At 38.8% G+C, this 12,087-nt stretch overlaps 1 protein-coding gene across 4 annotated transcripts in view; it reads right to left on the bottom strand.

Annotated features, from left to right (window-relative positions):
* The window catches only part of gria4b (glutamate receptor, ionotropic, AMPA 4b), a 123,830-nt gene that overhangs the window by 24,373 nt on the left and 87,370 nt on the right, over positions 1-12,087 (bottom strand). For all 4 annotated transcript variants that reach the window (XM_028594487.1, XM_028594488.1, XM_028594483.1 and 1 more), the window contains exons 10-11: positions 5,595-5,801; positions 1,181-1,554 (exon numbers count right to left, since the gene is read on the bottom strand). In XM_028594487.1, coding sequence (XP_028450288.1) covers positions 1,181-1,554; positions 5,595-5,801 — 581 coding nt within the window. The remainder of the gene's footprint in view (positions 1-1,180; positions 1,555-5,594; positions 5,802-12,087) is intronic.

Below are 12,087 nucleotides of genomic sequence, written 5' to 3'. Positions count from 1 at the left end.
CTTAATAAGTCATATTAAGAGTATATTGAGATGGGGAACATAGATACACTCCCCTGTGTGGAGCTTCCTGACCTACATTTCTGTTTGTGTAGAGAAACAAACAAGATACTAATTTGTGTGCTTTAGGAGGGGTTGGTATTTAAACTTTGTACACAGCCAGGCTCATTGTTTTAACCGGCTTTCAGTCTTTATGCTAAGCTAACAGTGTATGGACTGCAGCTCTGCACTTAACACACAGACATTAGATTGTTGTCGATCTTTCCATCTCAGTCTCAGAGAGAAAGAAAACAAGCATAATTCCCAAAGCTTAAACTATTCCTTCAACCACAAAGCCTTTTTGGTTTCATCTTTAGTGTCAACCAACACACAATTACATCATTCAAAATCTTATTTTATCAGCGCTGAAGTTAGTTTGACACTAACTAAATTATGAGGTTTTCACATCATTAAAGTAATATACTGTACTGTAAGTAAAATAAAATAATATTGTCATCCCAGAGATTATACTATAACGATGGTGGAAATGTATTCTATATACATTATAATCCTAGTTCAGCTGGATTGATGTTGATGTTGCCAACAACAATCTACCTTAGTCAATAAAAACAATTAGAGGATTTTTCACTTATTTCCATATTTCTGATGGAAGCTGCAGCTCAAGATAAGGACACACGACACATCAGTTAGGAGAGAGAAAATATTAAAACTCACACTCGTAATAACAGAAGATCACGTATTTTCCATCTCCTGTTGCACAGATTATCTTAATTTGAAAACTAGGGACAACCATCTTTTTGTGCCAATGACAATTAAACATGATTAACAACATCACGACTGAACAACATTTAGTTGTTTTTTCTCCTTTTTCACTGTCACAGGCTACTGCTTTTCACTGGAGGGTGTTAAGACTTGTCCAGTTTGTGTCAATCAAACATGTTTGAAAAAATGACAATGGTCTTAACTTGATTGGCCAGGGGTTTAAGTACTCTTCCAGACTTAGACAGACACAATCCAGTCTGACGTGATGGCACATAGTGATTCTAATTGGCCTAAAAGTCATGTAATGCGTCCTTAGCTTGAGGACAAAAAAAGCTAACAATGTATCCGTGAACTTTTGCAGCAAACATTCAGTTACTTTTGAGATAAAATTCTTTGACAGTTTGATAAAAGTGTGTCTTACCTGGGGGAGATGTCACAGCCCTGCTGCATGAAGGCGCCCAGGGAGAACCAGAGGGAGTTGAAGATACCAAACTCATTGGGGGGCTGGTCGCTTGGCTGACCGTCGGTGCCCTCTTCGGGCTCCTCGGTGTGCCATTCGTACGGGCTGAAGCGGCTGACCAGGAAGAGCACCACGCTCACGCCGATATAGGCGAACACGATGCACATCCAGATCTCGTAGGCCAACGGGTCCAGGAAGGAGAACACCCCTGGTTTGGATTTTTGGGGCTTCTTGATCATGATGGAAATGCCCAGTGACATGAAGGGCTTGGAAAAGTCGATCACCTCCTCCCGGACCAATGTGATAGTCAAAGGGGCCACAGCGATTTCCGCTTTCTGTGGGGATTTGGTTAAAAAAGGAATTTGCTTAGCCATCTGAATGACAACAACTCTAAATAAAAGCGATCGAGTTTAGATGGCGGCTGAATACATCTCGGGGTGATGAAGTTAAGACAGATTAAGAAAGAAAAGAAATTGAAAAATACATTCTGATACCCTCATTAATACTGAGAGGCTCAGCTGAAACTCTGGGAGAATCAGCAGGGAGGATACAATAATGTGGCAGAAAAATATGCTTACAGCACAGGAAGGTAAAAATGGGATACAGCCACCTCTGTGGTTGGCAGCTTGGGTGCAAAGGGCTTAATATCAGCAAGAATTTAAAGTTTCATTACGACCATATGATACTTAAGGAGGAAGGAAAGGAAGAAAAAGAGGGACGAGAGGAAAGAAAATGAAAGAGATTAAATTTCTTTTTTCATCCTCAGCAAAATGCACTAAGATGACAGCCTCAGGGCATTCAGTGTGCGCTAAAATACATGGCAGGTTAAAAGGAGGCAGAGCGGGGCTTTTTTAGGGAGAGCCGGGAGGAAATGAATAGTGTCTAAGCAAAGTCTTAGAGGGGAAAGTAGGTTCCATGTCCTCAGATGTTCACATGAACAATGTAAAAAAGCTGCCAGCTTCCCATATATCCCCAATCACACACTCTATCGTGCAATACTGGCTATACACACTGGTGCACAGCATATATTTTCAACACATACACGCACACGCACGCACACACACACACACACACACACACACACACACACACACACACACACACACACACACACACACACACACACACACACACACACACACACTCACACACACACACTCACACAGGTATTACTATACTTGTGGGGGCCTTCCACTGGCATTGTTCATTCTCTCTCTCTTGGTCCTAACTTGGATGTTTATTCCAAAACTTGTTCTTATTGCTAATAATAACACTTTACACTTTTACCCTTAAGTTAACTTGAAGTTATGAAAAAATATATAATTTCCTCAATTTTGATAACTTCATATTTTACTCGGATGAATGCCTGATGTTTAAACGTTTTCATAATCTCGCACCCGCTCCTCTTAGAGAATGCCTGTCCTGTCCTGCCTGTCAGTAGGCGGAGACAGGACTAGAGCATTTTCTCAGGGTGACTGAGTACCACAGTTAGAAAGATGTTGCCTTAAGTCTGTCTCCTTTCTCGGTTAAAAGTATTCAGAAAAGGTCTGGGATTGCCTGCACACGGCTCTCACCGCCCGTTCCCCAACTCGTCAAATACCAACGCTTTGTCACGGCCCTCAGCGTTTGATACCAACGCACAAGGCACTGACGTGCAGTATCATGTGCTCGCAGCCAGACCGGCTAACACAACAACAAGAACAGAGAAGCTCAGAACACAACACACACAGAGGGTGCGTGACTTCATACTCTGGACGCCATTACTCCACTATATCTTTAAATAGCAAATAGTTGTTTACTGCCATTTTAATGCTCCTAATATCAAATACAGCCCCTTTAAAGTATTGGGGAAGTGGAATTCCATACCCACAAACATTAGGGACTCAGGATGATTTGCAGTACCACCACGGATTTTGCTATTTATCATACTGATTCTATTTCTTATATCGAACTGAGGGACTTTTAAACTGGAGGGTTAAACCTGCAGGGAAAAATTGGTTGATGAAAGCTGGGCAACTACTTTTAATTGTGCGCTGTCCCTACAAAAATAATCAATGAATAAAACGTTAATGTGGAATACTTTGGTTCATCTTGGGTGTAACAATTACTACACAATTCTTATAGACAGATGCGATCAAAATGATAATTTTTATGTCTGTGACTGATATGGTTAAAGTAAAAAAATTGGTTGATGACAGCTGGACTTATATATTATATATAATATTCATACCTCAGTTTTCCTGTTAGGGGATTTATATTGAAGCCATTTTGCCCATTATGTCTTCCATTGAAGGTAAAGCTTTTGGACATAATGTGTTTCTGCTCAGAGTGCTTGTTAAATAGATGAAAATAGCAGAGCACATAGCTGCACTTTATCCTTTCCCTGTGCTTTGGACCAACCTGGTTAGTCTTTACCCCAAAAGTGGAGTGTACTGCTTGATCAGTCCTGACACATCCCGAACTATGCCTCTCCTCGCACTCGCTGCAGTCGACCCCGCAGTGAGTCACTGCAGTACCAAAGAGGCGAGAAAAATGCCACTTTGTGAAAATGCCACTTAGCACATCACAAAAAAAGAACAAAAAAAAACTGTGGTTTCTCTATTTGGTCTCGAACAAATTGCTTTTGCCGATTATGTAACATCATCATCATTTCCTGCACAGCAGAGAATGTTGACGGGGAAAAGCAAACTTCAATAAAAAATTGCTAAAGGTTAAATAACTAATTGTTCTACAGTCTCCATCAGAGACAGGGAACAAATCTGACATGTATTTATTAAAAGTGTTTTGTATTGTTAATCTAATCTCTAATTTAACCTAAATCCAATTTTATTTCCGTATAAGTGACAAAAGCTTCATTTTGAAAGCTTTTCTTTATCCCTCTATCATCATAAGGCTGTTTTGTCCTCAAAAACATTCAAGTACAAGAACACAAATACTCATCTCTTTCCCCACTTTGATGTCTTTTTAGGCCATGGAATCCAAACGTCATCCCATACCATATAGGATTGATCCCATTGCAAGGTCAACAGCAGAAAGACACCTCACCTCCAAATTAAATCACCTTAGAGATTTCTTAACAAGCTCCACACCTCCACTTTTCTTCTTTAACCGCTCAAAAGGCTCAGCTCTAATGCTCCACTAATTCCTGCTAGCATTAATACCACCAGGGAGTGCTGGTCTGTTTACAGTTTCATTTCAGATGGGTTCAATTATCGACACAGTAAACAACACACAGGAGCGGTGCTTCAGACAGAGATTAAGTCGAACTCTGAAGATCACGAATTTTTCTTTTTTTTGTGTATATACACAATAGTCTGTTTAACTTACTGAACATTATTAAACAATTATTTACATCAAGTGCAGAGAAAACCAGCATTTATATCATCACATTTTAGTACAATGACTCCCTTTCATTTGCTGTTAATGCAAACTGAACACTTTCTCCATGTTAACCTGTTGTCCTATACATTTGGGATAATTACATTTCATCAGCATTACTTACATCACTGTAACAACACTCATATCATGCTCACCACAGAATACTCATCTCTGACAGAAAAAACTGTTTTTATTCACTCATTAGTTCTAGTCGCTTCCATTTTTGCATTTTCTTCACACTCAACACACTCGAAACGCAAATGTTTCAAAATAAAAAGCCTTCCAGCAGCTCTAACTGCATAATCACTTCTGTTCCTGGTTGGCTTTTAATTTGAAACATTTGAAGGACGTGTTTCATTGACAGTACTGCAGCTTAACAGCGATCAGAAAATGCAAAAAAGTAGAAGCTATTAATGAATGAACACAATTGCTTTGTTACTAAGAGCAGCAGATTGGTGAGTATGACATTACACTTGTTGTACTGATGAATTAGTGCTCTAAAAAAGGCACATTGAGCTTAATTTACTATGTGAGCTATTATTTTAATAAAGCTCATATGTTTCTTAATGGCCTTTATTTATTTGTGCTGGCCATAACTCTGCCATAACTTTAATACTGGCTTTCATTTGAGAATGTATGTTAAGTTGTTTCCATAATGAAATGGAACAAGCACAAATATATAGTTCATAATTTTACGGCTTTATTATGATTATCAAAAGGTCATCAGGATAAGAAATGGTGAACAAATTGTTCTGTTTAATATATCTTTACTTTTATGGACTCTCTGCTTACAGTTTAAATTGAAAAGCCAAGCTGCTGTACCCATGTATTATACTAACAGATTAGAAGAAGACAACATTGTCTCTAAATGCCATCATGGATATTACTGACAGAATAAAATTAAAGTTTGAATGAGATGAGTCATCTTAGATGAAAAGCTCATTTCTGTCTAAAATAGTGCTTTAGTGTGCTGGAAGGAGAAAACAAAAGCTCTTACCCCGTACACCAGCTCCCCAACCATGCCGTTCCAGATCTTCGTCTCTGGGTCCCTGGCGCCGTACTTTCCGTCGGGAACGATGGAGATTTTGTACTTGATGCCGATGTGTTTGGCGATCTCCGAGGCCAGGTCCACGCAGTATCCCTCGTACTGGTCATTGCCCTCGTACATCTCCCAGTTCTTCTTAAGCATCACATAGGGACCCTCCTACACAAGGGACCATAACCAGTGAACCAAACCGTCAGACAGACAGACACACAGACATGAGGGCTCGCACAATGGTTCATAGACACATCAACAAACAACAGAATGACAAACAGGAACTGTAGCTCCTTAATACCAACCAGGGTTAAGTTTCAAGGTACCCTGTGGGAAAATGTGACCACTAGGAGTGCTATGGAGAAATGTTTTGATCTCATGAACGAGCATGCAGGTGATGTTTTTGCTGATGGTTACATGCTGTTTCATTGAAAGACATTTAGTGGCAGTAACACCTCTTGAAACATGGAAATGCCGCAGAAAAAGATTGCTATCTAGCAAACACTGATGTAAACAATGTAGGATTTAAATGCTTTATAAGGCAGGAAATACATATGACATTTCTATTAGGCCTCAAGGATAGGCTTACGCACGATGTGTTTCGGTGAGAAACACTTAAACTAAACGTAAATATATTTGTTAACAAGAGAACCCCACAGTGTGCCTTCAGTTTCAGTTCAGTCACTTTATGATATAGATTTTCTTCAGTACTGAGCATGGAAAACATTTGATTTGTCATGAAGCAATACAAAATAATAATATTTTAAAGCTGCACCATGGAATTATTTTTCGAAAAAAATATAAAAAATTTAACAGTTTGGCATCATCACTGACTGATATAATGCTAGTGGTTACCTTAATTAAAGTTGCAGTTGCTGATTTGGACTACAGCACATTTTCCACCCAAATCAAGTCAACATGATGTGGACTGTATCGTGATGTGATAACTTTGTCGTTGCGATTGAGAAACAAAACGTGGTAGTTGCCAAATTCATCTTAATCTTAATCTTTGGCATCCGCAAAACAACATTTGGAGCTCAGTGATTGGATGTTCTTTACTGAGATGCACCTTGGTCTTGGTTAACTTCTTACTTATGTACACAGGCATGTCCCTTTGACGTTTTATCAAAGAACCAGATATTTTATAACTCAGTTAGTCGTGATCAGTCGTGACGATGATGATTCAACCGGGAAAATTTCATGTCCATCCAGGGTGTGGAAGTGTTCCAACTGTTATTTCTCCTAATATTATCTGCAGAAAATAACCAAGACTTTTACTTCTGGAACTCTGGACTTTTCACTTTCATAGTGCAGCTTTAAGTGAAATTATTTAAACTAACTTGATTCCCAACTGCTAGGAGAAAATTTTGTGTAGAGCAGAAAGGAATGCATGTGTAATCATAATGACAGCCTCATGCTCATACACAGCACAGACTGGAGCTGAGACCGGAAGGAGAAAAAAAATCATCAAAGTGTTAATACGGATGCATGATACACAGAGACTCAAAGAGAAAGGAGGAAAGTATGACTAAGCAGAAATGGAGGCAGACATGAAGCTAAATATAAGTGAGAAATGAGCTGCAGTCAGAATAAATGACTTAATACCTAAAACAAGCCTGACTCGACTTGAACACTTACAGTAATCAGGTGTGGCTACATCAGTCTACACCGTGACCAGCCGTCGGTTATAGATCATTAGATTCACTGTTGCTAAGAAAGTGATCTAAATGTAAACCTTGCCTGGTTTCTGCGCTCATATTTCCAAACAAATTACTTTTGTCATGGACGGCAGCCGATTGCATATTGAGAACGGGAGCAATTTATTCCTTAGATGTGTTTGCTTGACATTGCCGCGGGCCAAAGCAAGGTAAACCAAAGACTCCTCAGTGGGGAGAGAATGCAAATGCTAGGCTGAGCCCATGGCACAACAACATGTTACTGTACAAGATATTTAGAACCTATGCTTCACAACATAGTGCTCTAGAGTGGTATTTAATCTTAGTCCTTGCATAATTTACAAAACACAAAAATTTTCTCTTTACTTGAAGTGGATTATAATGCATTAATAAATGTGAATTAAAAGGATTTGTAAAGCTTTTTCCAAAACAAAGATTAACGATTTGCCTTGAACTATAAAATATCCATCATTATGTACTTTTGCACACTATAGTAATTGCAAACTCTGATCATAATAAATATATAGTAATACAATCAAAATGCTTAAAAGCAGATTTGGGGCAAAACCCCATGAACGACTTTTTCTCCCAGCTATATAGTGGAGAATATTATAGATCCGAGACAAAACTGACAGAAGGGTGTACAGAGAGAAAAAGTCACAATTACTAATCTATCTGCTACTTCAGCACCACGGACAGCTCCATAGATTTATCAATCCACAGTAAGGCTACTGATATTTCAGAGTCATGGTCGAGGCCATAGATTCTAACTTGCACAAACCTCTGTCAGATAAAGGATCAATGAGTCCAGCAGACTAGTCTAAGATATTCAACTAAACAACCCAACTGACCCTGCACTCTATCTGCTACCGGGGAAGGGAGAAGGCAGGTTAACAAGGGGCATGCATTTTGGTAATTTTGCTAACAAGGGGGATGATAATAGCCAGTTGATGTATTTACATTCTGTAATTACATTTCTATATAGTAGTTTTCACTGATAGTGGTGGAGTCCGCCATTCCAGCACCAGATTCAAATATCCTATTTAGCCACGAGATTCACAGGAAAAGAGCCATGCATGCAATCCAGCATCACTGTTTGTAATTTTATCTAATTTATGTCAGTCTCACTATTTACTTTCACCCTGTTAACGATGTATTAGAGCTGTATTAATTACTGCTAATGCTAACTCAACATTCCCTACTGCCTCTGCTTCACATTAAAAGCACTGGGGTGTTTTTTATTGTGAAACAGTCACAGGAAACACTGACAGCAATTATTCAACTAGTATCTATTCAATTTTCAATAATATTTATAGTATCAATTCATAACAAAAGTTATCTCGAGACACTTTACAGATAGAGTAGGTCTAGACCACACTCTATAAATTCCAAAACCCCAACAATTACAGTATCTACAAAACAAAATTAAACATTCTACACATTATGACTTTAACTGTCCTATGAACACCACTTCAAGTAAAGCATTTTCTTCCACTGACAATTCCCCAAAATGTACGGCTGAAGAATGGAATTCATGATACGCTTTAATGAAGCTTGACCGCTGTAATGATGAAGACTTAATGTCACAAGTTGATCTTTGCAGATGTTTTGGATGTACTGCATATCAGAGGGAAAACAGCCCTAATCCATGTGATTTATGATAGCAGGGTAGATGACAGTGCTGGCAGCCAGAGGAGCAGAGTGAGTGGCAGAGATAAAGGATGCAGTCAGTGTTTCTGGCATGAGAAGAGAGCAGTACTTCAGAGGTCTTCACCGCAAAGGCCAGCAGGCCTGACAGGCTGGTCAATAATCCCAACCACACTGCTACACTCACTGCCTAATGAGACTAATTAAACATGCCATTAAAAGCACACACACACACACACACACACACACACACACACACACACATAAAACACACACGCACAAACAAGCCCACACATGCACGCAGGCTACAGGGCCCACTTGATGTCACAAATCCATGGATACATACATCAGGGTCCACACACAAACACACACATATGTACCAACATCAGAATTGTCAGACTGTGTCTCCTAAAATCTGCCTGTTTGGTTTTGTGTGTGTGCTTTTGTGCATTATGTGAGATAAACAATCTGCATCAATCTACATTCTGTTTGAATATGAGTAGTAATTAGTAGAATAAAGGTCCATATTTTACAATAACCTGACCACAAAAACAACATTTTAAGAAGCAAACATGCAATAATGCTTCTCAGTAAGTGACTCTCTGGGTCTTAGTCATCAGTAGCCACTTGAGGCACTAATCTCATTTTCATTTGCTTTAATGTGCTTGTATGACATTGAAAGGAAGGAGCACATATAAAGCACAAATAGAAAACATATTTGCAAATGTCCACTGTTTTTTTTTTCTTTTTTTGTGCACTTGAATGGCTGCTGCAGTGAGACATCATGGCCTTGACAAGGTTTTTAAATCACCATGGTGCTTTAATGAATGCAAATATTGTTATAGCTGAAACTCAACCTCAGATACAAGCTGTACACTTGCAGTAGTCACTGTCTGCTACTTGCAGCAAAAATAATGAAACAAGTGAAAATTATCGGTAAAAAAACACCATTGCTGTATAAATCACTAAATTATTTTCTTACAAAGAACAGCTGCTATGTTTAGTTTCTCTTTTTTAATGTAATATCATGTTTGCCAGTTATTTATTTTACATCCATGTTCAGGCCTCATGCAAGAATATTTTCATATTCTTACCCTCTTCTAGTCATTTTTGTAAGATTAAATCAAACAAAGGTTCCTAGTCGGATTTAGAGTAAATTGTTAATTTCAATTTGATGAATGCCAAAATGTGAATTTTTAGCAGAATTAATGCCCCCAAATTGCTGTATAAGGCTACCTGTTTTGCTCCATTTATGACCAATTTTCATTCACAAAAACATTACGCAAGAGTAAATAGAAGAGCCTAAAGCACAAAGTCCTGCTGTTGGAGATACTTAAACATAATAGATTTTTAGCAGAACCCGGAACAATATCCATACACCTGAAAATGCTGTGTCACTGCAAAACTGTGACACAAAGCAGAAATGGTTTGACATGAAGATGCTGATAAAATCTAAAGAAAAAACTTGTCAAACCTCTTAGTAAATTGGCATGCTCACAGAGGTTCTTGAATGAGGCCCAATGTGCTAGATGTATTAGCATCGTTAGTCTCTATTCACAAAATCCAAACATGTTCTCCCACAGAAACAACACAATTATAGCAGGACCTTGTCTATGCCTCCCACTCTCGGGCAGATTGAGAGTGTGCAAGGTTTAAAGTGCAATGGATGAGTCTGAATCCATTTACCAACTTCATCAAATCTTTCAGCCATGTCCTGCCAATAAAATGACAGTCAAACTGTGTGGGAGCTTTTCTGTTAATGCACCAACGTCTAGGTAGGTCTGAGACATCATGGATGGTCTGTTAGCTATCAGACAAAAGAAGATCATGACGTGGGTGCAGATCTGTTCATTCAAAGTAAAAGTGAGCCTGCCATGCCTAATGAAATGGATTTGCTCATGAACAAGGTTAAGTAACAACCTTGAAAAAACTAACTATAAAGTTCAAATGCTACTATATGAATACTAGCCCCCCATTGAACAGCTTGGAAGCAGCTGTACGCTGTTCTTTAACTGTGTTGCCATTTTTTTATTTGTGAACAAAACTTTCCAAAGCAAGCATATAACTTTTAGAGCAGAAATATAGCCTCAGGTCTTGGGTTAGGTGTGGGTCTAGGTTTTTGGCCTTTGCAGAACTCTAGTGCGTTGTTACACCACAACAAGGATGACTACAACATACCAAATGTCTGGCAGGGAAGCTAATTAAAAAGACAAAACAAGATCATAGAAAAATAAATATAACAATGCACAAAAAATACTAAACTTAGATCTCACGTTCACATAAACGTGAAAGAAAATCGATAACAATATCATCGCCATTTCTTTTTGTTGTTGTTCTTGTTCAATAGCCTTATGCAATTTAAAGTTCAAGTTCAGAGAAGCCCCAGGGTATGGTTTGTTAACTTTCTGCAGTATTTGCCTTTAAGTCAACAGCCAGATGACAAAGTTGGTAATAATTTTACTGTTGTGCATACAGTACCAAGACAGGTCTGGGTTATAATTAGCTGACCTTAATCACACACCACAACCAGAGGACAACTAGCCTATGTTTGATGACAAACAAGAGCATTTCCCAACATGTTGAACTGCTCCTTAATAACCTCTCCTTACAAGTTCCTTAAAAAAGGAGGCAGCCTTGATGCAATATAACACCGGGACACTTCATTAAGTTAAAACAAACATTGTTCTCACAAACATTAAAAGCGGGAGTGAAAGGCAGCCATCATAATGTAACTATAATATCATGCTGCATTAAAGCGCAATGGATATGAACTGGGATGATTATGAGAGCATCAGTCTTTCTAAGCTGTTTTAAAGCTTACAGGAAGCCCTCCGCAGGTAGTCGGAGAAAGTGACAGATTTAGAGCAAACAGGAACTCAGTTTGACATAATGCATATTAACCTTCTGCTACTACCTCACGTTATAGTTCAAGGTCCATAGATCTTTGCAAAAATTACAAATTCAAATCAGGATGGGATTCAAGCTGTGATAGGCCACACAAAAACACCGGGCATGACAATGCATGAATCTAACATACACAAACAAGGTGTAGTGGGAGCTAAAAGCTGGTAAACAGACACTGCGCTGTTAGGGACCAATTTCAGCTTTAATGGGTGTCCATCCACAAGCAC

This window comes from Perca flavescens, chromosome 13, assembly GCF_004354835.1.
Source record: "Perca flavescens isolate YP-PL-M2 chromosome 13, PFLA_1.0, whole genome shotgun sequence".
NCBI classification, from domain to species: Eukaryota; Metazoa; Chordata; class Actinopteri; order Perciformes; family Percidae; genus Perca; species Perca flavescens.
Note: the sequence above shows the minus strand (reverse complement) of the source record. Positions and strands in the feature narration are given on the sequence as shown.